Raw genomic sequence first — 26,861 nt, forward strand, 5'->3', positions numbered from 1 at the left:
AAGTTTAAGGTATTTTGAGTATCTAAGAAAAGAAAATACATTTAAATGGTTAAAAATGTATAAAATAATCTAATCACAGAAGGAACTTCTTAGATCCAGATAAGATATTTTTGCAACAAAGCTACAAATGATCTACACAACTATTTATTAAGAAACTCTACAATAAATAATGTTATAGAGCAAAAGTTTTCTCCACCTCCTACCTATGTAGAATGTGCTTTACAAATTATTTGATGATATACCTAAGGGAGTTAAACTTGTTCATTGCTTTCCCTCATCATCTTCCACATCAAATTATTGTCATCATCTCTAACAGGGTGCTCATTTCTACTTTCAAACTAATCAGTAAAACAGAACAATATGCATTCTATGCAAAAATACAGAATTATAAAAGAGATAAAACATGAAAGTAAAGGTATACATAAGATAAAATTTTTACACAAAATACTAAACATGTATTGTCATCTACGAGATTACTACAAAAGAGCAAGAAATCAGGTTCTCCCCTTCCAAATCCTGCAGGAAGAGAATTCAATTTTTAGCAATATGTTCAACTCATTTTAGCCACATAATTGTGCAACAAAAAATCTGGGTGCTATTGATCAAATTTTTTTCTGCTCTTCCTTTGGAAGCTGCTTCTATATGTTAAGAGTAAATTCTGAAGCTAGGTGTGGTGGCTTGCACCTGTAATCCCAGCACTTTGGGAGGCCAAGGTGGGAGGATTGCTTGAGGCCAGATTTTCAAGACCAGGCTGGGCAACATAGCAAGACCCCATTTCTAAAAAAAAAAAATTAGCCAGGTATGGTGGTGTGTCCCTGTGGTCCCAGCTACTTGGGAGGCTGAGGTGGGAGGATTGGTTGAGCCCAGGACATCAAGGCTGCAATGAGCAATGTTCACACCACTGCACTCCAGCATGGGCAACATAGTGAGATTCTGTTTCAAAAAATATTTTTAAAAAACAGTATATTGTGAGCCTTTGATATACATTCCTAGAAATGAGGCGTGCCTTCTTTAGAAGCACTCCTGCTGGTACAGATCCTGTACCAGATCTTGATTGCCTCCATTGTTGCCTGTTTCATGGAATATTATGTTTGATGTTGCTATTTTCAACTTATTACAGCATTAAAACACTCCTGGAATGTATTTATTTGAGGAGTAGCAGGAAGAAGAAAGAGAAGAAAGCAGGCTAGGCGTGGTGGCTCATGCCTGTAATCTCAGCACTTTGGGAGGCCAAGGCAGGCAGATCACGAAGTCAAGAGATCAAGACCATCCTGGCCAACATGGTGGAACTCCATCTCTGCTAAAAATACAAAAATTAGCTGGGCGTGGTGGCGCACGCCTGTAATCCCAGCTACTCAGGAGGCTGAGGCAGGAGAATTGCTTGAACTCTGGAGGTGGAAGTTGCATTGAGCCGAGATTGCACCACTGCACTCCAGCCTGGGTGACAGAGCGAGACTCCATCTCAAAAAAAAAAAGAAAAAAAAGAGAAAAAAGAAAGAAAGAGAAGAAGCAGAGGAGAAGAGGGAAGAGGAGAAGAAACCAACTATTCTATAGAAACAAAATGAAATCTAAAATTCTATGCAAACTTTAAAAAATAACTTACCTAGTACAGCTGACTCCTGGTTCAATAGTGGGGAAATATTGGTTGGAGAATTCAGTGATAAAGAATCATGTGAATTGTAATAAGAGAAGAGGGATGTAGAGGATGTTGGCAACAGAGAAGAAGGAAAAACAGTTCCATCTTGCTTCTCAGGTAAATCAAGAGACATCTTAGAACTGGTACCACTTGGAGGCCATGATGAAAAATAAGGATTTTCCACTAAAGGTATGTAGGAATATACACCAAGAGCACTAGAGTCATGGTGCTTTACATTAGAGGCATTACGTATTTGGTGTTTAGAGTCATACGGCAGTGAATAATTCAGTTCTGCTGAAGAAACATGCATTACTTTTTGAGCCTGCATCTCTACAAAACAAGAATCATGTGGTTGAGATTCCAAATAAGAAAAGTTTTCCTTGCTGTCCACCTCCTTGGTTTCTCTCTGCTGTATCAATTCAAAAGGAGTTGATTTGGTCCGTGTTATTGGCACCTTTGAGTTAAAATATCTTCCTGCTGCATTTACAGGTTTAGAATTAGAACATCCCTCAGACAAAAGAGAGCCCAAATCCAAACTTTGATGCTTCTGAAGAGGCTCCCCAACTATTGGAAATGCCTTTGTCTGCCATTTCATGGTTGCGTCAGCATTTTTGTCAAAACCGTAATTTAGCTCCAGAAAGTCAAAAGAAGTGCTCGATTTAGCAGGGTGCAAAACTAGCTCTTCCTTTGCGCTTATTTCAGAAGTCCTAAAGTCAAAGGAAGAAGATTCTTTGATTTCCATTTTTGTCCTTTGTTGGTTCATCATTTTTGCTGCTTTTGTGGTACTAAAACAAAAAGAAAGCGTAATGATGACACCATACCCCAAACAGGCCTCTTCCTAGCATCACAATGATGTATAAGCATGAGATTCATCTCCCAGACACAATTAGTCAACATTTAGATATATAAAATTGTACTCACCTTTTTGGTAAATTAGGAGAATAAGAGTCTGCTTGGAGAGTGTGATTTTTCTCAGGAATACAATACTTTGCTTGACTCTTTAAAAGAAATAAGTCAGAGGCTGGTTTTCAGTGAAGCAATGTCAATAAGATATTTTAATATTTAGAAGGCTGAAAAGTAATTTTTCGGGAAATAAAAAGATTTAAAATAATTCATGAAAGGGTTAGATTAGCTTCCAAAATATTGAACTCAGCAAGAACTCGTTCATATACTGAGATGGCCAGAATAAAGGATTAATAGTATTATAGAAACTAGAAAGGATTTGTGTATATCATCATCTTTTCAAATGTGGGAGTTTTAAAAATGTACTTTGGTGGGTAACTTTAGTCTCAAAAACACTCTGCCTTTAGAAATTTCAGCATCTCAGCCCTTTACAGGTACTTATTAGGTCTCTGGACCTATTTCATCTTGTTCTACTCTTTTCCTCCTCACTATGCTCTAGGTTTACTGGTTTTCTTGCCATTACTTTAGCATGCCAAACTTATTTCCAAGTCAAGGCTTTTACACTTACTATTCCCCCTGATTAATATATTTTTGCTCCAAATTTTGCATGGCTGGCTCCTTCTAAGTAATTAGATCTCTGCTTAACTGTCATCTGCATAAGGAAACCTTCCCTGACCACCCAACCTAAAATCACATTTCTTCCCCTGTCCAGCCATGCTCAATCTTCTTCTTTTTTAAGAGACAGGGCCTCGCTATATTGCCCAGTCTGGCCTCAAACTTCTGGGCTCAAGCAGTCCTCCTACCTCAGCCTCCCAAGTAGCTGGGACACTACAGGTGTGTACCACAGTGCCTGGCCTCAATCTTTTTTTTTTTTTAATTAAGTTAGGGTCTTATTCTGTTACCCAGGCTGGAGTGCAGTGGCACAAACATGGCTCACTGTGGTGTCGACCTCCTGGGTTCAAGTGCTCCTCTCACCTCAGCTTCCCAATCCTTATTTTTTATAGCAATTATCATATTATGAAATGTGTTATTGTGGTTCATAGAATCTTAAAATATAATTGATTATAAAATATATCTTCATTTCAGAGATGTTAAAATCCATTTTGAACATCTCAGTTGATGCAGAAAAAGCATTTGACAAACTTCATGTTAACATCACTTAACAAAATAGGAATATAAGGAAATGTTCTCAACATGATAGAGGCCATATATGAAAACCCATAACTAACATCATATTCATACATGAAAGACTTAAACTTTCCCCTAAGATCAAAAACAAGACAAGAATGCCAACTTTTACCACTTCTATTCAACATTAGTACTAAAGTTCTAGCCAAAGTAATTTTTTTAATTAATTTTGTTCTTAGGCAAGAACAAAAAAAAGCATTCAAATTGGAAAAAAAGGCTGCGCACAGTGGCTCACGCCTGTAATCCCAGCACTTTGGGAGGCCAAGGTGGGTGGATCCCTTGAGGTCAGGAGTTTGAAACCAGCCTGGCCAACATGGTGAAAGCTCGTCTCTATTAAAAATATAAAAATTAGCCAGGCATGTGGTGCACACCTCTAATCCCACCTATTCGGGAGGCTGAAGCAGGAGACTTGCTTGAGCCCAGGAGGCGGAGGTTGAAGTGAGCCGAGATCGTACCACTGCATTCCAGCCTGGGCAACAGAGTGAAATTCCATCTCAAAAAAAAAAATTGGAAAAAAAGGAAGTAAAATTATCTTTAGTCTCAGATGACATGATTTTATATATGGGATTCCACAAAAAATCTGCTAGAGCTAATAAACAAATTCAAAGTTGCAGGATGTAAAATGAACACATAAAACGAGTTGCATTTCTATACATTAGCAATGAACAATCTGAAAAGAACATTAAGGAAACAGTTATATTTATAATGGCATCAAAAAGAATAAAATACTTAGGAATAGATTTAACCAAGGAGGCAAAAGACTTGTATACTGAAAACTACAAAGCTTTGCTGAAAGAAATTAAACAAGATATAAATAAATAGACATTCAAAGTGATCTACAAGTGCAATGCAATTCTTATCAAAAACCCAATGGCATTTTTACATAATTTGTTTAAAAAACAGACTAAAATTCATGGAATTTCAAGGGGCACTGAACAGTCAAAACAATCTTGAAAAAGAAGAGCAAAGTTGAATGACACACTACCTGATTTCAAAAATTGCAACAGAGCTACAGTAATTAAAACAGTGTGGTACTGACATAGTATAGACTAAAGACCAATGGAATAGAAGAGCTTTGAAAAAAACATTTACATATGGTGGGCAATTGATTTTTGACAAAAGTGCCAAGAAAATTCAATGGAGAAAGGAGAGTGTTTTCAGTAAATGATTCTGGGAAAAACTGAATATACACATGCAAAAGAATGAAGTTGAGGCTGGGTGCGGTGGCTCATGCCTGTAATCCCAGCACTTTGGGAGGCTGAGGTGGGTGGATCACCTGAGGTCGGGAGTTTGAGACCAGCCTGACCAACATGGAGAAACCCCGTCTCTACTAAAAATACAAAATTAGCCAGGCATGGTGGCGCAAGCCTGTAATCCCAGCTACTCAGGAGGCTGAGGCCGGAGAATCACTTGAACCAGGGAGGTGGAGGTTCCGGTGAGCCGAGATCACGCCATTGCACTCCACCCTGGGCAGCAAGAATGAAACTCCATCTCAAAGAAAAAAAAAAAAAGAGAATGAAGTTGGACCCTTATCTTATGATACAGAAATTAACTGAAAAATTGATCAAATACCTAAACATAAGAAGTAAAATGTAAAACTCTTATAAGAAAATGGGCAAGCTTCATGACATTGGATTTGGCAACGATTTCTTGGATAGGACACCAAAGGCACAAACAACAAAAGAATAATAGGAAAATTGGACTTCATTGAGATTTAAGACTTTAACACACCAAAGGACACAAAGGCAAAAAGGCAACCCATTGACTGAATGTAAGACGGTATTTGCAAATCACATATCTGATAAGGGATCAATATCCAGAATACATAGAGAACTCCTAAAACTCAACAACATGTAAACAACTCTTTTTTTTTTTTTTTTGGTGGAGGGGGACAGAGTCTTACTCTGTCACCCAGGCTAGAGTGCAGTGGTGCGATCTCGGCTCACTGCAGCCTCTGCCTCCTGGGGTCCAGCAATTCTCCTGCATCAGCCTCCCAAGTACCTGGGATTACAGGCACACGCCACCACACCCGGCTAATTTTTGTCTTTGTAGGAGAGACGGGATTTCACCATGTTGGCCAGGCTGATCTCAAACTCCTGACCTCAAGTGATCTGCCCGCCTCGGCCTCCCAAAGTGCTGGGATTACAGGCGTGAGCCACTGCATACAGCCTCAATTAAAAAATGAGCAAAATCTGGGCACCATGGCTCATGCTTGTAGTCTCAGCTACTGGGGAGTTTGAGATGGGAGGATTCCTTGAGGCCAGGAGTTCAAGACTAGCCTGGGCAACATAATGAGACCCTGTCTCTAAAAAACTAAGTTAAAAAAAAATTAGCTTGGTGTGGTAGTGCATACCTATAGTTTCAGCTACTCAGGAGCTGAGGTGGGAGGATCACTTAAGGCCCAAGAGTTTGAGGCTTCAGTGAGCCATGATGGTGCCACTGGACTACAGCCTGAATGACAGAGCAAGACCCTGACTAAAAAAAAAGTGGGGGTGGGTGGGAGAAGGCAAAGGACTTGAAGAGACATTTTTCCAAAGAGGATATACAAATGGCCAATACGACCACAGAGAGGTGTTTAATCATTAGGAAAATATAAATCAAAATCACAATGAGATACCACTTCACACCTAATTAGGATGGCTGCCATCAAAAAACAAAATAGGCCAGGCGTGGTGGCTCACACCTGTAATCCCAGCACTTTGGGAGGCCGAGGCCGGCGGATCACGAAGTCAACAGATTGAGACCATCCTGGCTAACATGGTGAAACCCCATCTCTACTAAAAATACAAAAATTATCTGGGTGTGGTGGCATGTGCCTGTAATCCCAGCTACTCGGGAGGCTGAGGCAGGAGAATCGCTTGAACCCGGGAGGTGGAGGTTGCATTGAGCCAAGATTGCGCCACTGCACTCCAGCCTGGCAACAGAGCGAGACTGTGCTCAAAAAACAAACAAACAAACAAAAAACAGAAAATAAAAAGTGTTGGCCAGGATGTAGAGAAATTGGAATCCTTGTGTACTGTTGGTGGGAATGTAAAATGGCACAGCTGCTATGGAAAAGAGTATGGCTGTTCTAAAAGAAAACTAAACATAGAATTACCACATGTAATTCCACTTCTGGGTTATACCCAAAGTAATTAAAAGCAGGGATACAAATATATATTTGTATACCAGTGGTAATCACAGCATTACAGCAGCCAAAAGGTGGAAGGAACTCAAGTATCCATTGATAGATGAATGGATAAACAAAATGTGTGTGTGTGTGTGTGTGGTGTGTGTGTGTATAAACATATACAATGGAATATTATTCAGCCTTAATGAGTAAGAAAATTGTGACACATGTTACAACATGGATGAACCTTGAGGACATTACGCTAAGTGAAATAAGCCAGACAGAAAAGGACAAATACTATATGATTCCACCCATATCAGGTACCTACAGTAGTCAAATTCATAGAGACAGAAAGTAGAATGATGGTTGCCAGGGGCCAGTGGGAGGGGAGAATAGGGAGTTATTGTTTAATGGATACAGAGTGTCTGTTTAGAATAATGAAAGTTCCAGAAATAGTGATAGTCACTTAACATTGTGAATATACTTAATGCCACTACATTGTACACTTAAAAATGGCTAAAATAGTAAATTAAAATGATATATTGTACCACAATAAAAATATTAATTGGAAAGTATCTCTTCCTTTTCTATTTCCTAGTATAGACTGTATAAAATTGGTGTTAATTCTTCCTTAACCATTTGATAGAATTCTCTAGTGAAACTATGTGGGCCTGAGATTTCTTTTTTGGGAGTTTTAAAATTACACATTCAATTTTTCTAATCACTAAGGGGCTACTCAAATTATCTATGTCATGCTGAGTAAATTGTGGTAGATTGTGTTTGAGAAAATAATCCATTCTGGGCTGGGTGTGGTGACTCACGCCTGTAATCCTAGCACTTTGGGGGGCCAAGGCAGGAAAATCCCTTGAGCCCAGGAGTTCAAGACCAGCCTGGACAACATAGCTCCTATTTCATTCCTGATATTGGTAATTTTCATTTTCTCCCTTTTTATCTGTGTCAGTTTTTAAAAAGGTTTGTCAATTTCATTGATCTTGTTAAAGAACGATTTTTTTTTATCTTTTAAAAAAACCAGGCTGGATGCCTTGGCTCACGCCTGTAATCCCAGCACTTTGAGAGGCCGAGGCAAGCAGATATTCAGGAGTTCAAGACCAGCCTGGCCAACATGGCAAAACCCCATCTCTACAAAAATAGAAAAATTAGCTGGCCATGGTGGCACATACCTGTAGTCCCAGCTATTTGGGAGGCTAAGGCAGGAGAATCGCTTGAACCTGGGAGGCGGAAGTTGCAGTGAGCCAAGATCGTGCCACTGCACTCCAGCCTGGGTGACAGAGTGAAACTCTGTCTCAAAAAAACAAAAACAAACAAAAAACCAATTCTGATTTTTATCTATTATTGTTTCCAATTTCATTGATTTCTGCTCTTTATTTCTTTTTCTATATTCTTGAAGTGACAGCTTAGATTATTGAGACCTATACTGTTTTCTAATGGATGCACTTAGTGCTATAAAGTTCCCTCTCAGTACTGCTATTGCTTCTGTCTCATAAATTTTGGTATGTTGTATTTTCATTTTTGTTTAATTCAGTGTGTTTCTTTATTTCCTTTGAGACTTTCTCTTTGACCCAATAGATTATTTAGAAAAGTGTGATTTGATTTCCAAGGATTTGGATACTTTTCCGTTACCTTTCTGTTACTGATTTTTTCTTTTTTTAATTAGTTAATTAATTTTTGAGACAGGGTCTTGCTCTGTCACCCAGGTTGGAGTGCAGTGGCACAATCACAGTTGACTGCAGCCTTGACCTCCCAGGCTCAAGCAATCCTCCCACCTCAGCCCCCTGAGTAGCTGGGACTACAGGCACATGCCATCACACCTGGCTGAGTTTTTAATTTTTGTAGAGACGGGGGTCCCCCTGTGTTACCCAGGATCATTTTGAACTCCTGGCCTCAAGGAATCCTCCCACCTTGGCCTCTCAAAGTGCTAGGATTACAGGCAAGAGCCACCATGGCTGGTCTCTGTTACTGATTTCTAATTTGATTCTATTGTGGTTAGAAAATATATTCTGTATAATTTCGGTTTTTTTGTTTGTTTGTTTTTGTTTTGTTTTTTTTGAGACAGAGTCTCGCTTTGTTGGCCAGGCTGGAGTGCAGTGATGCTATCTCGGCTCACTGCAACCTGTGCCTACCAGGTTCGGGTTCAAGTGATTCTCCTTCCTCAGCCTCCCACGTAACTGGGATTACAGGTGCCCACCACCACACCTGGCTAATTTTTGTATATTTAGTAGAGATGGGGTTTGGCCAGGCTGACCAGGCTGGTCTCAAATTCCTGACCTCATGTGATCCGTCTGCCTTGGCCTCCCAAAGTGCTGGGATTACAGGTGTGAGCCACCGCTCCCAGGCTAATTTCAATTTAAAAAAATTTTTCAAATTTTTCAGATTTTTATGGCTCAGGATATACTCTATCTTCATATATATTTTCCATAAGCACTTTAAAAGAATGTGTATTCTTATTAGGTAGAGTGTTCTGTAAGTGTCAACTAGATTTTGTCAGTTAGTGGTGTTGAGTTCACCTTTATCCTTGCTGGTTTTCTGTCTAGTTCTATCAAAATTGTTGAAAGAAGAGTATTGAAGTCTCTGGCTATGACTGTGAATCATCTGTTTCTCTCCTTTAAGTTCTATGAGTTTTTCTTCACATATTTTGCAACTTCGTTGTTTGGTCTATATACATTTAGGACTATTATGTCTTACTGGCAGATTGACCCTTTTATCATTATCTTTCCCTATCTCTGATAATTGTCTTTGCTCTGAAGTCTACTTTATCTGATATTAACATAGCCACTCCTGCTTTCCTTTGATTCATGTTTACTGATATATCTTTTTTCCATTCCTTTGTTTTTAGCCCTCTTATATATTTGAAGTGAGTTTCTCATAGACAACATATAGTTGAATTGTTTTTTAATTCTCTATGCCAATCTGGCAATTCACTCTACCACCAGTAAATATTGGTGTATTTAGGCTTATATGTTTAATGTAATTATTAATATGGTCAAGTTTCATTCTGCTATTTTATTTTTTGTTTTCTCTTTATTCTTTCTGTTTCTCATTGCTCTTTTCTTTTTCCTGATGCTTTCTCTTTCCTGCATTTTTTAGAATTCCATTTTGATTTACCTATAGTGTGTTTTATTATATCTCTTTGTATAGCCTTTTTTTAGTCATGGCTCTAGATATAGATATAGATATATGGTATCACACTCTACTGCTGTTATCATTTTACCAGTTCAAGTGTGGAAGCCTTACCTTCCTTTATGTTTCTTACCATCCTCCTGTTATAATCATTTAAAATATTTCCTTTAATACATTTAGAACAACATCAGTCAGTGCTATATTTTTGCTTCAATTGTAAAACATAATTTATAAAACTCAAGAGGAGAAGGAAAGTTTATTATATTTACCCACATTTGTTTATTATGTTCTTTCTTCCTTCTTTCATCATTCCCTTTCAGTTTAGAAAGTTTCCTTTGCCATTTTTTTAGGGTAGGGCTACTGGTAACAGATTATCTTAGTTTTTCTTCATCTGAGAATGTCTTGATTTCCCCTTCAGCCCTGAAGGATGTTTTCACTGGGTGTAAAACTCTGGATTGACAGTTATTTTCTTTCAGCACTTGGAAAATATTGTGCCACTTCCTTCTGACCTCTATGATTCCTAATGCAAAATCTGCTGTCATTCTAATTGTTTTCCTCCTACAGTTAAGGTGTCATCTTTTTCTGGCTGATTTCTAAAACTTTTTTGTTGTTTTTTGTTTTCAGAAATTTAATTATGATGTATCTTCCAGTACTTTTTCAGCCCTGCCCTTTCTCTTTTCTTTCTGGAGTTTTGATGACCCAATGCTAGATTTTTTTTTTTTTTTTTTTTTTTTTGTCCCTTAGTTCCCTGCAGCTCTGTTTATTTTTTTTTCAGTCTATTTTATCACTGTTGCTCAGACTGGGCAATTTCTATTGTTCTACTTTTCAATTCATTAATTCTTTTTTCCGTACCCTCTATTCTGCTGTTGAACCCATCTATTTTGCTTCAGTTACTGTATTTTTAAGTTCTAAAATTTCCATTTGGTTCTCTTTATATCTTGTTTCTTTGCTGAGACTCTTTTTTTTTTTGATGAGGCTTTGTATTTTTTAATTTGGTTTAAGCATGTTTTTACCTTTTTTATTTTTTTATATTTTCATTCTTTTTATTGTTTTGTTGTTGTTGTTTTAACCATGTTTTTAATTGCTCATTGAAGCATTTTTATCTTGGCTGCTTTAAAATCCTTGTCAGATAATTCTGACATCTGTATCATCTCAGTGTTGTCACCTATTGTCCTTATTTAAATTCAGTTTGAGATCTTCCTGGTTCTTGGTATAATAAGTGATTTTCAACTGAAATCTGGGTATTTTCACATTGTTATGAGACTCTGAATCTTAGTTAAGCCTTCTCTTTTTGCTGGGGCCTTTTTTTTTTTTAACAGAGTGTTGCTCTGTCACTTAGGCTGGAGTGCAGTGGTGCGATCTCAGATCACTGCAACCTCCGCCTCCTGGGTTCAAATGATTCTCACGCCTCAGCCTCCCGAGTAGCTGGGATTACAGGTGCGCATCACCATGCCCAGTTAATTTTTGTATTTTTAGTAGAGACGGGGTTTCACCATGTTGGCCGGGCTGGTCTTGAACTCCTGATCCCAGGTCAAGACCAGCCTGGTCAATATGGCAAAACCCCACCTTGGCCTCCCAAAGTGCTGGGATTACAGGCGTGAACCACTGCACCCGGCCATTTGGAAAAATTTTTTTGTAGAGACAATTGCTATGTTGCTGAGCCTGCTCTCAAACTCCTAGGCTTGAACAATCCTTCCACCTTGGCCTTCCAAAGTGCTGGGATTACAGGCATGAACCACCTTGCCCAGCCAAGAGATTATTTTTTAATTTTTATTTCTCTTTGAGACAGGGTCTCACTTTGTTGCCCAGGCTGGAGTGCTCTGGTGCCATTTCAGCTCACTGCGACCTCCACCTCCCAGGTTCAAGCAATCCTCCTGCCTCAGCCTCTGGAGTAGCTGGAACTACAGGTATGCCCCACCACTCCTGGCTAAATTTTTTTTTTTTTTGGAGATGGGGTTCACCATGTTGGCCAGGCTGGTCTTGAACTCCTGACCTCAGGTGAGCTGCCTGCCTCGAGCTCCCAAAATGCTGGGATTACAGGTGTCAGCCACCGGACTTAGTGAGATTAATTTTTTAAGTTAAATTACATCAAATTAATTTGTCATTTTCCACAGGAAATTTTCAGTGCAGCCCTATTTTGAGACCTGACGCTCTCAATTTAGTTGTGACAATAGATAAATCCTGCAACAAATCTGACATCCCTTGACCAAAAGCAAGTATGAAAATTTTTTTGACATAATATCTAGTTTAAATTTTACCTCTGTTCCAGAATGTTTATCTCTGATAACATCCATCTGTCTCTTAAATAGTTCTAATACAGCATTGTAGACCAGTTCATATTGTTCCTGAAGAGCATCACAACCCAGAACAAATGAAAACAAAAACAAAAAAATTGGTGAACAACAGGACCAGATTTTAGGAATATGAACACCAATCAAATCCTAATTTAGCAGACCCAAAAGGACGATCGGCATGTTATTAAACTTACTAACAATGCCTTATGCTTACGTAGTTCACTTCAGATTTCAAAGCACTTTTATGCTACTGAAAATAGCTAAATATTTGATACACCTCTAACTAATGCACAGGAATCTTATGACTTGTTTCTTTTATGTTCTAACCCTACTTTCTTATCTTTCTCTCCACCATCATTTCTCTGTTTCCCTTGCTCACATTAAAAAAAAATATTTCATTCTAGATGGATTTTTTGTAAGCAAACTTAATCTTTTCTGGAAAAAGAGATAATGGTTGGTGTATAGATAGATAATTTCAATGTCTATGCTTTAATTTGGTCCTCACAATTGCTCTATAAAGTAGATAAGCTATTTATACTCATTTACAAACAGTTTATCCCAGGTCATTCAGAAGGAATTTCCAGGACTTGGCTTAGAAACTTAATTTCCACACTCTTAGTTCAGTGCATTTAGATAAAGTTGCTAAAATTTTGTCCTAATAAAGATACCAAAAAAAGTAAACCACTAAATAAGGTTTTGAAATTTGTGGTTACAAAAGGATTTCACCATAGAGAAATGAGACCTCTACTATTACAAGGTTTATGAGTTATTACTACTCTGTTTTTGCCTGTACTTTCTCAAGCACTTAAGTTTGAATCTACTTTTTATCTGAAAGGGCCTAATCAGGGTTTTACCTGAAAGGGCCTATTCAGGGTTTTCCCTGACACTTTACACATTTCTGTACAAATAAAGAACAATTTTTTTTCAAAGATAATTTTAGCAGGAAACAATGCAGAGTCTATATCATTCAACACAGCCATTAGTATGCTATTTATTTATTTATTTATTTATTTATTTATTTATTTATTTATTTATTTTTTGAGACACGGTCTCACCGTGTTGCCCAGGCTGGAGTGCAGTGACGCAATCTCGGCTTACTGCAGCCTCGACCTCCCAGGCTCAAGTGATGCTCCCACGTCAGTCTCCCAAGTAAGTCGGGACTGCAGGCACCTGCCACTACACCCTGCTAATTTTTGTATTTTTTGTACAGACAGGGTCTCACTATGTTGCCCAGGCTGGTTTTGAACTCCTGAGCTCAAGTGATCCACCTGCCTCAGCCTCCCAAAGTGTGGAGATTATAGGCGTGAGCCACCACATCTGGCTAATTTTTTTAAGAAAGAAAAATCAGGGCTGGGCATGGTGGCTCACGCCTGTAATCCCAGCACTTTGGGAGGCCGAGGCGGGCAGATCACGAAATCAGGAGTTCAAGACCAGCCTGGCCAGCATGGTGAAACCCCATCTCCACTAAAAATACAAAAAAAATTAGCTGGGCATGGTAACGCATGCCTGGAGTCCCACCTACTCGGGAGGCTGAGGCAGAAGACTTGCTTGAACCCGGCAGGCAGAAGTTGCAGTGAGCCAAGATCGCACCATTGCACTCCAGCCTGAGTGACAGTGTGAAACTCCATCCCAAAAGAAGGAAGGAAGGAAGGAAGGAAGGAAAGAAAGAAAGGAAGAAAAAGAAAAATCAGACAGGAAGCTCTCATCTGGTTACAGTGCCATTTCCTGGTTACAGTAGTGTCAGAAAAAACAGCTACAACTGTCAAGTTCAGTTAGTTGTTTGATAATGCCAAAATGTGAAGGCTTTTTCAGCATCTTCCAACTCTTAAAAGTAGGCCTGAAATGGAATTTGTTTTTGAAATGGGGTATGGTTTTATTAAATTAGTATTGCTATTTATATAACTAGGTTCCATACTTCTGGAATCTTTATGCATTTACATGGATCAGCCTTCTTTCAAGTCTGACAGCATTAAACCAGCTAATGCTTTCACTTCACATAAGCTTTCTCCCTCACAGGTTGAATATAGAAAACACCTACACTCAACACATGAAAGTTATTTTTTTCCACCAGCTATTAGTGGAAAATCTGTGCAGGCCAAACAGTTTTATATTATAATAGCTCTTTATTTTATCCCTTTAATTCACAACTTCTAGACTAAAATATCTGAATTGCCATTGTTAGTTGTTTTATCTCTGAAACTATTTGCATCTTCATTTGTAAGTGTTTTAAACACTTTAAGGTCTTGCTATTTAAGTAGTTAAAAGTAGTTCTAACAAATTACACAAAAGTGCCTGTTAATAAACATCAATACACGTTTGATGAATGAATGGGTCAATTCTAAATTCTATATTAAAAATGGAGACCACTTAGAAAACTAAAACTATTGGGTAAAACTATTCGTGTAGAAATATGGGTGAAATTAATATTGTAGGCAGTGAGAGATTTGGGCTAGGAGAAGGGAAGAGCATTCCTAATGGAGTGAACAAGTATGGGTATTCTGGGGTAGGTTAAAAGATTGTGATACATAAATAGAGTGTGATTGTAATTTTTTTTTTTTTTTTTTGAGACAGAGTCTCACTCTGTTGCCCAGGCTGGAGTGCAGTCGTGTGATCTCGGCCCACTGCAACCTCCACCTTGCAGGCTCAAGCAATTCTCCCGCCTCAGCCTCCCAAGTAGCTGGGATTAGCAGGTGCCTGCCACCATATCCAGCTAATTTTTTTATTTTTAGTAGAGACAGGGTTTCAGCATATTGGTCAGGCTGGTCTCAAACTCCTGACCTCAGGTGATCCACCCACCTTGGCCTCCCAAAGTGCTGGGATTACAGGTGTCAGCCACCACGCCCGGCCCAATTATGTTTTTTCTTTTTTAAGTATGCATGCAATAAGAATCAGGAGAAACTATAGAAAAATAGTAATAGTGGCTATCTGTAGGTAATAGGAATATGGTTTTTATTTTTATTTTTCAGTGTTTCCTAAAATGAGCACATAGACTGAATTCTCCATATTCTGTTACCACATCCTGGGTAGAAATTACAAATCCCAGATTTTCTATGCTTTCAGGGATGAATTTTATCACCACAAAATTTCAAATTAACATGACCTAGCTATTTCAAGTCCACAAGTCAGTTTGTTGAATACTTTTACAACATCCTTTGTAAGGAAGTAAGTAATATTACATCGGCATCTTAATATTTTCTGAACAGACAGTAAAATAAGGAATGAAAGGAATTTGACCCAGGACAAGGGATACAGGAAAAATATTGGGATATTCAGAGTTAGAGAAAATGGCAATGGACTCTAGAGCACGTAATGGTAAATTGGTGTTATATCTGAGCAGTCAGCTGTTTTTGGATGCCTCACCATTAAACATAGAGATGGAGCAAGACTCAGACACATGTTCTGATCCATTCACTATAGTTCATACCTGCGTTTGAACTAATGAAGGCCTCTGTGTCCGCATTTCCCGGATCAAACTGAAAACACTGAAGTTCTCAGGAATTATCTATCAAATTAAAGGGGAAAATATTCCTTTCAATATTTTGTTAATAAATTATTGCTACTTTTTCATAGTCTTGTACTTCCATGGCATCTGCTCCTCTAACATGGGGTAATATCAGAAAAATGATGCATTTTTAAAACAAATGAGGTTTCTTATCACTTGCAACATGATTTAGAGCCTGGTATTTTCCCTAGAAAAGACTAAAGAAACTCTTCAGAATGATTTCACACGGTGTAACCAAATGTCTAAAACTATAGATATAATGAGGGACAGGATTCAGTAGATGCACAAGTATGAGAGTTGCATAAAATAAAAGAGGTTGGTAGGTAGGTCTAAAGGCCATATTTTAAACTTCCCATTTCCTATTAGACATTAAAAAATGATTTATAGATTGGAACGCAAAGTATGATTGCAGTAAGTTGAGTCCATCTATTAAAGCATCTTTGGATAAAGGAAGGGTAACTATATAATTTAGGACAGTGGTCCTCAAACTTCATCATGCATCACAATCACCTGGACAGCTTGCTGGGCCCCCATCTCTAGAGACATGATTCAATTCAATGGGGTGGGGCCCAGTAATTTGCCTTCACCTTAGGTTAGGTGCACCTAACCCCCTTGGGGTTCAACCCCTACACTATTGGAATCTCCAAAGATTGGAAAACAAACATTAAAGGATATATAAATTACAGACTTCCTGGGAGTCTGACAAAGTAGAAATAGAAATATTTGACCTATTTTCAGTATTTCACAAGAACTAACAGAAATCATATGTCTACTAAAACAGCTGCACAAGCTAAGTGAAATAGCTAGTTTCCTTGGGTTTTGATTTTTGCTTTTTGTTTTTTTTTTGTTTTGTTTTCTTTTTGAAACGGAGTTTCACTCTTGCTGCCCAGGCTGGAGTGCAACAGCGCGATCTCGGCTCACTGCAGCCTCTGTCTCCCGGGTTCAAGCGATTCTCCTGCCTCAGCCTCCTGAGTAGCTGGGATAACAGGCATGTGCCACCAGGCCCGACTAATTTTGTATTTTTAGTAGAGACAGGGTTTCTCCATGTTGGTCAGGCTGGTCTTGAACTCCCGACCTCAGGTGATCTGCCCACCTCAGCCTCCCAAAGTGCTGAGATTACAGGCATGAGCCACTGCAACCAGCCAAGTTTGCTTGGTTTTGATTAGAATTGTCAACTCAGAATGGCAACAGTAGAACAGTGATATCCAGTAAAATATAATGTGAGCCACATATGTGATTTTAAATTTTCTTTTTCTTTCTTTTTTTTTCTTTTTTTTTTGAGAAGGAGTTTCACTTTTGTTGCCCAAGCTGGAGTACAATGGCGTGATCTTGGCTCACTGCAACCTCCATCTCCCAGGTTCAAGTGATTCTCCTGTCTCAGCCTCCCGAGTAGCTGGTATTACAGGCATGCGCCACCACACCTGGCTAATTTTGTATTTTTAGTAGAGACAGGGTTTCACCATGTTGGTCAGGCTGCTCTCAAACTCCCAACTTTAAGGTGATCAGCCTGCCTCGGCCTCCCAAAGTGCTGGGATTACCGTGTGAGCCACCATGCCCGGTCAAAAATTTCTTTCTTTTCCTTTATGTATTTTATTTTTATTTTTATTTTTTTGAGACAGAGTCTCTCTCTGTCACCCAGGCTGGAGTACAGTGGCTCAATCTCTGCTCACTGCAACCTCCACCTCCCGACTTCAAGCAATTCTCCTGCCTCAGCCTCCTGAGTAGCTGGGATTACAGGCACATGCCACCACGCCTGGCTAATTTTTTTTGCTTTTTTTTTTTTTTTTTTGAGACAGAGTCTCGCTCTGTCACCTAAGCTGGAGTGCAGTGGCGCAATCTTGGCTCACTGCAAGCTCCACTTCCTCAGTTCAAGCCATTCTCCCGCCTCAGCCTCCTGAGTAGCGGGTACTACAGGCGTCCACCACCACGCCCGGCTAATTTTTTTGTATTTTTAGTAGAGACAGGGTTTCACCATGTTAACCAGGATGGTCTCGATCTCCTGACCTCGTGATCCACCTGCCTCAGCCTCCCAAAGTGCTGGGATTACGGGCGTGAGCCACCGTGCCCGGCCTAAATTTTCAAATAGACACATTCAAAAATGAAAAGAGGTGAAATTAATTTTAATAACATATCTTAGCCCAATATATATTGCATTTCTAACAAGTTCTCAGGTGATGCTGATGCTTCTTGTCTGGGGACCACCCTTTAAGACCCACCTACCTGGGAACTAATTTAATCATCTGACAGAGTGGGTCTACAAGTACATTTTCTAGAAAAGATGAATCATGAAGATAGATGTTTTGAAAAACCAAACAATTACTAAGTATGAAAGCAGTAGACTAAGCAAATGGGAAGTGCCTGCTGAGAGAAACTCACCCCATCTTTTAGCAACATCCATGTATAATCAATAGCACAAATAACACCAGTCCTTCCACAGCCAGCACTGAAATGAAAGATCACAGTAGCATGTATGCATGTATGCATGTATACCTAGAGAGAATGGACCATTGACAGTAGCTGGAAAATTTCACCAACAGATTTGAGGAAGAAGATGCCTGGGGACAATTAAACTTTCCAAACCCCACCATTTCCCAGAGCCCATTTGTCATGCAAGAGGTCCTAGGCAACATCTCAGAGCAAGAGTCTCTAGAACTGTACTACTCACAAGTAACTTATCAGAAAAACATGAATTTAATGCTTAGGTTGAAATTATTATCGTTTGTTTCTGCTATTAACATTTTCCCCTTTCAATTACACAGTCCTGGCCAGACTCTGACATTTGGTTCATTTTGGGTAGAAGGTTTATATATAGTGCCATACCTGCAGTGAATGCATATGGGAACACTGTCATCCTCTTGGTAACAACGTACATCCCAGATGAGCTCAAGAATAGGGTCTATAGATGAAGGTACATCATGGTCTGGCCAATTCTTGTAATGAAACTGGTAGATAGTTCGAGTTTCCTATAAAAAGTAGCCAGATGGGAGGGGAAGAGGGGCAAGGGCTGAAAAACCACCTATTGGGTATTATGCTCACTACCTGGGTGATGGGATTATTCAGTGGCATGCATGCAACAAACCTGCACATTTATGCCCTTGTGTCTTATATTCATAAGATTAAAGTTGAGGCTGGGTGTGGTGGCTTACGCCTGTAATCCTAGCACTTTGGGAGGCCGAAGCAGGCAGATTACTTGAGGTCAGGAGTTCAAGACCAACCTGGCCAACATGGGGAAAACCTGTCTCTACTAAAAATACAAAAGTTAGCCAGGCAAGGTGGTGAGCACCTCCCCAGCTACTGGGGAGGCCACAGCACAAGAGTTTCTTGGACCCAGGAGGCTCAGGTTGCAGTAAGCCAAGATTGCACCACTGCACACTCCACACTCCAGCCTGGGTGACAGAGCGAGACTCTGTCTCAAAAAAAAAAAAAAAAAAAAAAAAGTTGAAATTATTTTAAAAATAGCCAGGATAATAAGACAACTTGTGGTTAGAACTCCACCTCATTATACCAAGACATCAGTCCGGCATACTAAGTTGTATCTATATCCTTTTTGAAATTTATTCCGGTTTCTTCTCTATAGATCTCAGGTGACCAGATGCTTCTGAAAACCATTAAAAGTGATTTCAGGTCACTTACTATTGGTTTATCCCCATCTGCCCCATTCACAAGAGGAAATAGCTAGATATGAAAATAGTTCAAACCAGTGTTTCCTGACTGGTATGCCTCAAATGTGTCACAATCATGCTGATATATTAAATCTTTTTGCCTTAGAGAAGCTGGGCAGGGCCTAGGGCAGCCTAAGCTCTCAAACTGGTCCCCAGTCTCTATGCACTGTTCAGCTTCTGTTCACCCTACAAATATTATCATTTTATATGTGTGCCATGGTATAGAATAGATTGAAGACATATTATAACAATGGTCTCTTCTTTTTTTCTTCTTCTTTGAGACACAGTCTTGCTCTGTCACCCAGGCTGCAGTGCAGTGGCACTATCTCAGTTCACTGCAACCTCCACCTCCAGGGCTTAAATGATTTCTCCTGCCTAAGCCTCCTGACTAGCTGGAACCACAGGCATGCACCACCATGCCCAGCTAATTTTTTGTGTGTTTTTAGTAGAGACAGGTTTTTGCCATGTTGGCCAGGCTCAAAGTTCTCTTGAATATGAAGACTCATTCACGACATCAAAGACCCTACCACTCCCCATTGTCTTATGCCCAGCCTGAGCTACACACATCTATATTTACTTGCCTGGTCTCTATAGGGTTTTGAGTTTATCATTCTTATTTTATACTTACACTATTGAACTTAACTTTTAGAGTCCTGATTATATAATCAGATTTCCTTTCTTCAGCTTCCTAAAAAGAAAAAGAAGACTCAAGTATTAGTGATTGCAAAGACAAGCTCTCTATAAGGTAGCCCCTGGAGGCTTTACTCAGACATGAGAACAGACATTACACTTACACAGGATACAGAGAAGGGGCCAAATTCCAGCTGCATCTCTCCTGGCTCAGCCCAGTAGCGCTCACACTTTTTCTGTTGCACAAAGCAGAATACAGTGATTTCCCTCCATATATTCTAGTCTCTTCCACTCTCTCATTTGGAAGCAAATTCAGCTCTATGTCCTTCACCTTAGGTTAGGTGCGTCTAACCCCTTTGGGCTTCAACCCCTACATTATTGGAATCTCCAAAGATGGGAAAACAAACATTAAAGGATATATAAATTACAGACTTCCTGGGAGTCTGAAAAAGTAGAAATAGAAATCTTTGACCTATTTTTAGTATTTCACAAGAACTAACAGAAATCATATGTCTACTAAAACAGCTGCACAAGCTAAGTGAAATACCTAGTTCCCTTGGTTTTGATTAGAATTGTCAACTCAGAATGGCAACAGTAGAACAGTGATATCCAGTAAAAATATAATGTGAACCACAAATGTGATTTTAAATTTTCAAACAGACACATTAAAAAATGAAAAGAGGTGAAATTAATTTTAATAACATATCTTAGCCCAATATATCAAAACATTCTGACAGGTAACCAATATAAAATAATTATCAGATATTTGGCATTTTTTACTAAGTCTTCAAAATCCAGTGTATATTTTATATTTATAGCTAATCTCAATTAGGATGCCAAATTTTGGAAATATTTCCATTTAGATTTAATAAAACTTACATTTGAAAAATTTTCACATACTCAAACAGCTTTCCAATAACTGAATTGCATGTCAGTTTTTAAGTTTAAATCAATTAAAATAATTGAGTTCCCCAGTCACATTAGCCATATTTTAAATGCTCAATAGCTGTATGTGGCTGGTGGATGCAATATTGGACGGCACAGGATTAAAAGCTCTGGCTGGCAGTTAAAGGTATCTAATTAATAGAAATGGGCAAGTGATTTGTTAATCTTAAAAGCATACCTTGTTTTTAACTGTAAAACATAGGGTCTACTGAGAAAACAAACAAATAGGATTCTTAGGAGAAAAAAAAAAAAATCCTCTAAGAATCACGTGGCATTCCCAAACTGAAAACTAGGAAGATGACATAAGTTTTATCTAGGTACACTCAGGTAAGTTCTGCTGCCAATTTCCCTCTCCTTTTTCTTCTTTCCTTTGTTTTAAGGTCAGCAGGTACTAGAAAGTAACTTACCTTTCCCATTTCATACTCCATGCATGCCATAACAATGATCTGGGGGATGAAATAGATAGAAACTTAAACATTCATATATAGTTAGAAAGAGCAGTTAATACATGGATCCCAGAGTCAGAAAGTATTAACTGTTCTTTTTTCTGTTTTGTCGGGTTTTTTTAACCAAAAAATAAATCCTGGTGACTTATAAAATATTGCTGTTACTCTTCCTTCATTCTGACAATACTTCCCCTCTCTCTGTTCAGACCAGTAATCTTGTTACCAAATGAGCCTGTCAAGGTAAGAACTTTCTAATTTTTAAATTTATTTTTATTATTTTTTAAAACTTATTTATTTTTGAGACAGGGTCTCATTCTGTCACCCAGGCTGGAGTGCTATGGCACAATCTCAGCTTACTGCAGTCTCAACCTCATGGGCTCAAGCGATCCTCCCATATCAGCTTCCTCAGTAGCTGGGACTATAGGCACACACCACCACTCCCAGCTAATTTTTGTATTTTTTGTAGAGACAGGGTTTTGCAATGTTGCCCAGGCTGGTCTAGAACCCCTAGGCTCAAGCTATCCACCCCCCTTGGCCTCCCAGAGTACACCTGGCTGAGAACTTTCATTTCCTTGGACAAGAATGGCATTGTGATTCTGACTAAAAGATGCCTGAACCCTGAAGTTCCACTGACCAATTTTTTAAAAGCACTGTTTTTAATAAAGTAGAGAATAAAGTAACAAAAGCAACACCGTACTTACAAGGACACTATATTCCCAAATCATCCTCCAGAAGTCCAGGAGGGTTGTAGATAAAGGACCCTGGGTGGCAATATAAGCCTTGGGTCCATAAACTCCCTAAAGGGGAACAGAAATTACACGGGGTGACTACAAATAATACCCTGTTCTCACCTAGTCCTCCGCTTCCTTTTTTTTTTTTTTTTTTGAGATGGTCTCACTGTGTTACCCAGGCTGGAGTGCAGTGGCATAATCACAGCTCACTGCAGCCTTGACCTCCTGGTCTCAAGCAATCCCCTTACCTCACCCTCTCCAGTAGTTGGGACTACAAGCGCATGCCACCACACCTGGCTAATTTTTTAACTTTTTGTTGAGATGGGGTCTCATATGTTGCCCAGGCTGTTCTGAAATTCTTGCGTTCAAGTGATCTTTCTGCCTCAGCCTCCCAAAGTGCCGGGATTACAGGCATGAGCCACTGAGTCCAGCCAGCCCTCCCCTTTTTTTGGGTATCTAGAGAAATATGGAATGCTTTTATTTTCTTTCACTGTACCTTAATGAAGTTGGCATTGATGTAGCTGGAATCCTCATCAGAGGTTATCAGGGATAGTTCTACCCGGCTATAATCATCTATAATACAAAAGACAGACATAGTACAATTAAGAGGGCTTAGTCAGCAGATTTAAATCAGGGCCTAACACTGTGAATAGTGTACGCTCATGAGTGAACAAGTGAATGAATGAATGAATATTCTTTTGCAGTCAGTCATAAATAGTACAAACTAAGTTGTCAATGCCATGTTCCAAGATCAGGATCAGTAAGCGATGGGTACAAAGAGATAGTAATGATTGAGTTTGGGAGAAAGTATGAGTTTATAGAGAGAAATGGAACTTACAGGGCAAAATATCCTTATATCTGTTTTTCTTGATATTCTTGGGCTTCTCAGCCACAGTTGTAGGATAGGTTTTGTCTGCCTTGTACTTGGTAGATTGCCTTTTCAGCTTCTGTAATAAGATTCCAAGAAAAATTAATCTTCCTAGATTAATGAGGTAAGAAGCTATTTCTAAAGAGCTTTCCTTTTCCACTGGCAAAACATTCTACCTCAACCCTTTTATTATCTTCTGGTTCTGACTCCGTTCAGGACAGAGCTGCAGAGCATAAGGAGACCTGAGTTCAGTGACATTTGGGGAAGTGAAAAGATCGCACTTACTGCAGCTGAGCCATAGATAGCGTGAACTTAAAAGTGAAACTTGTGAATATTTTAAGAACCAAATATCTTCTGGAAGCAAGCTATATGCTCCACCCAACGGGCAGATATTAAAAGCTTAATTTACTTTGTTTATAACTGCTTTTTAGTTAAATGGTCAACTGGAAAATAATTAAGTTCTATTAGTCTTTTTACTTCAGATCGCTTTTTTTTCTAAGTGGAAGTGGAGCTTAAGCTGAATAAAATTTCTCTATATCTAGCAAAATTTCAAAGATTTCAGTTCCAAAAGCAGTCACTTTTTTTTTTTTTTTTTTTTTTTTTTGAGATAAAGTTTCACTCTGTCACCCAGGCTGGAGTGCAGTGGCTTGACCACAGCTCAATGCAGCCTCAACTTTCTGGGCTCAGGTGATTCTTCCACCTCAGCCTCACCTCCCACCTCAGCCTTACCTCCTGAAAGCTGGGACCACAGGCGCAAGCATCACACCTGGATAGTTCTCATATTTTCAGTAGAGAAGGGATTTCACCATGTTGCCCAGGCTGGTCTCAAACTCCTGGGCTCAAGCAATCCACCTTCCTTGGCCTCACATAACTTTTATTACTGTAGATTATCATAATTGTTCTATTGTATTACTAGCTATTATTGCTAATCTCTTATTGTGCCTAATTTATAAATTGACCTTAATTATAGATATGTATGTATAGGTAAGAACAACATAGTGTATGTAAGATTTGGTACTATCTGCAGTTTCAGGCATCTACTATAGGTCTTCAAACACATCCTCTGTAGATAAAGAGAGCCTACTGTAGTTTGAATTCCTCTGGATTTTCAGAACTGGATTTGAGAGGAGAGATACTGAACTGATATCTTTTTGTTTGTTTGTTTGTTTAACTTTGAACCCCAAGAAGCTACTGAACTATCTTTATAGCATATTTTTACTTCAAGATGGATATGGATACAAGTGGACTAATTTGGGAATTTAAGGACACATGAAAGACTACACTGAATTTCAGCTGAGGTTACACTAATTTTTCAAATCTCCCTGCTCTTAAGCAACCTCAGAATGATCATTTTCAGGTTGCTGTTGATCCCAGGGCTGCTGAAAAGATCTCAAGTCCCAGAACAGTTTCTTCTAGGAGTCTCCAGAACTAAGCTCAGTGCATACTCCTTGTTATACTGTTTTTATTTATTTTTGTTTTATTTTGCTTGTGGAACGCTTTCTAGGGAGAATGCTATACACAAAGCCCTTTGCGTAAGATATGTTTCAATTAATTTGGCAAAATGTTACAGATAAAGGTGATGGGTGTGTGTGTGTATGTGTGTCCTATATTTGTTTAGCTGCCTTCGCTGCTACCTTCAACAATAAGGCAGAATGGCTTTCATTTTTCATACTCCTTTCCTCCCCCTGGAGTAATCTAGCTGGATGACAAAAGCAGACACTCTTAGCAAAACATCACACAGGAAATGCCTACAGAATTATTCATTTGTAATGTATGAAAGATTTGATTTTTTTTCCCTCAAACATCTTATCTTAAGGTCATACCACTGTGAAGCCTTCCTTTTTCTTTCTGTTTTTTGTTTGTTTGTTTGTTTTTGTTTTTGTTTTTGAGACAAAGTCTTGCTCTATCACCCAGGCTGGAGTGCAGTGGCATGATCTCGGTTCACTGCAACCTCTGCCGCCCAGGTTCAAGCAATTCTCATGCCTCAGCCTCCCAAGTAGCTGGGGTTACAGGCGCCCGCCACCATGCCTGGCCAATTTTTTGTATTTTTGGTAGAGATGGGGTTTCACCATGTTGGCCAGGATGGTCTGGAACTCCTGACCTCGTGATCTGCCCGCCTTGGCCTCCTGAAGTGGTGGGATTACAGGCGTGAGCCACCGTGCCCGGCCAATTTTTTTTTGTATTTTTAGTAGAGACAGGGTTTTGCCATGTTGGCCAGGCTGGTCTTGAACTCCTGACCTCAAGTGATCCCCCCACCTCGGCCTCCCAAAGTGCTGGGATTATAGGCATGAGCCACCGCGCCCGGCAGGCTTCATTTTTCTCTTCCACCTCTCTTCCTGCCAGACTCCCGGGCTCCAATACCCCAAGAAAGAACAAATTAGGGCAAAATTAGGGCAGAAAAAGTAATAAACTACACCAGAAAAGGAGGAACCCTGAAAGTAGAAAGCAAAAGGGTATAAAAGAGGAAGCAGGGTCATGGGGTTGGGTTTAAGTTTGTGAAGAAAAGATATGAGATCTAAAGGGTGAAGGTATTTCTTTGCCAACTACAAGGTAGGGGTGTGAGTTCCCTAGAGGAGGTACCATCAAGAGAAGTCAGGGGAATAGTTGCCAAGAGGATAAAGTGAAGAGGCTGGGTGCGGTGGCTCACACCTGTAATCCCAGCACTTTGGGATGCCGACGCAGGCAGATCACTAGGTCAGGAGTTCGAGACCAGCCTGGCCAGCATAGTGAAACCCCGTCTCTACCAAAAATACAAAAAAAATTAGCTGGGCGTGGTGGCAGACCCCTGTAATCCCAGCTACTCAGGAGGCTAAGGCAAGGAGAATCGCTTGAACCTGGAAGGCAGAGATTGCAGTAAGCTGAGATCGCACCACTGCACTCCAGCCTGGGTGACAGTGTGAGACTCCGTCTCAAAAAAAATAAAAATAAAAATAAAAAAGAGAATAAAGTGAAGAGAGAGCTCAACATCCCTCGTGGGCCCTGAAATAGGGTGGAATGTGTGAGAAACCAGATTCTGTGTGTGCTTGATAAGCTAATAGTAAGTTCATTTGGTTTGTAGATGATACTACCCCTTTCGTTTCAAGAAAGGAGAGGAGAATGGGGATCCTGGCCAGTATAACAAGGAGTATTAGATTCTAGAAATTCGGATTGAGTCATTTGCATGTTATTCTCACAGACTAGTAAATAAAATAAAGTCACTCCCAAAAGAGGACAGAAAGTAAAAGAAAGCACAAGACCACGATATCTTTGCCTTGAAGGACTACATTACTGGATAGAAGACGTAGCATTTTAGAGACATTTTAGCGAGAGGAAAATTAAACTTGGCCCTCCTGTGCTAGGTGGGAGAACACAAAGTCTGGCTGTCTCGAGAACTCTGCAAGGTAGTTCCTCAGTGCCTTGCAAATATAGGTCAGTATTATACCAAGCCTCCATCAGGACAGAAAAAGTGCAAGTGGTAAGGAACGGCATTAGGAGCTCAGGCTTCTAAATCCAGTAATCAGGAGAACTACCAGTAGGAATGGAGGACAAGACTGAATTGTACGAGCGTGCAATGCAATCATCTTCAACAAGACTGACAAACTTATTGAGGTTAGTTTCCAGTGCAATAGTGGGGCAAATGGGTAGGTGGGTAGGCAATAGCTAAACTGGGGTGAGTAAACCAAGAGGTTCAACTTTAGATACATAAAATGTGAGAAAATGGCAAGAAATGTGTGTGTTGGTTGGTTGGTTGGTTGGTTGGTTGGTTGGTTGGTTGGTTTTTGAGACAGAATCTTGCCTTGTCACCCCGCAGAGAGTACAGTGGCGCAATC

General features: G+C 39.5%; 1 protein-coding gene across 2 annotated transcripts in view; it reads right to left on the minus strand.

Annotated features, from left to right (window-relative positions):
* The window catches only part of PTPN22 (protein tyrosine phosphatase non-receptor type 22), a 57,350-nt gene that overhangs the window by 21,878 nt on the left and 8,611 nt on the right, over positions 1 to 26,861 (minus strand). For both annotated transcript variants that reach the window (XM_031009065.3, XM_031009068.3), the window contains exons 2-13: positions 23,023 to 23,131; positions 22,681 to 22,757; positions 22,155 to 22,250; positions 21,415 to 21,453; positions 20,227 to 20,298; positions 20,061 to 20,120; positions 18,591 to 18,733; positions 18,147 to 18,213; positions 15,693 to 15,770; positions 12,233 to 12,319; positions 2,558 to 2,634; positions 1,604 to 2,421 (exon numbers count right to left, since the gene is read on the minus strand). In XM_031009065.3, coding sequence (XP_030864925.1) covers positions 1,604 to 2,421; positions 2,558 to 2,634; positions 12,233 to 12,319; positions 15,693 to 15,770; positions 18,147 to 18,213; positions 18,591 to 18,733; positions 20,061 to 20,120; positions 20,227 to 20,298; positions 21,415 to 21,453; positions 22,155 to 22,250; positions 22,681 to 22,757; positions 23,023 to 23,131 — 1,723 coding nt within the window. The remainder of the gene's footprint in view (positions 1 to 1,603; positions 2,422 to 2,557; positions 2,635 to 12,232; positions 12,320 to 15,692; positions 15,771 to 18,146; positions 18,214 to 18,590; positions 18,734 to 20,060; positions 20,121 to 20,226; positions 20,299 to 21,414; positions 21,454 to 22,154; positions 22,251 to 22,680; positions 22,758 to 23,022; positions 23,132 to 26,861) is intronic.

The sequence above is a fragment of the Gorilla gorilla genome, chromosome 1, assembly GCF_029281585.2.
Source record: "Gorilla gorilla gorilla isolate KB3781 chromosome 1, NHGRI_mGorGor1-v2.1_pri, whole genome shotgun sequence".
Taxonomy (NCBI): Eukaryota; Metazoa; Chordata; class Mammalia; order Primates; family Hominidae; genus Gorilla; species Gorilla gorilla.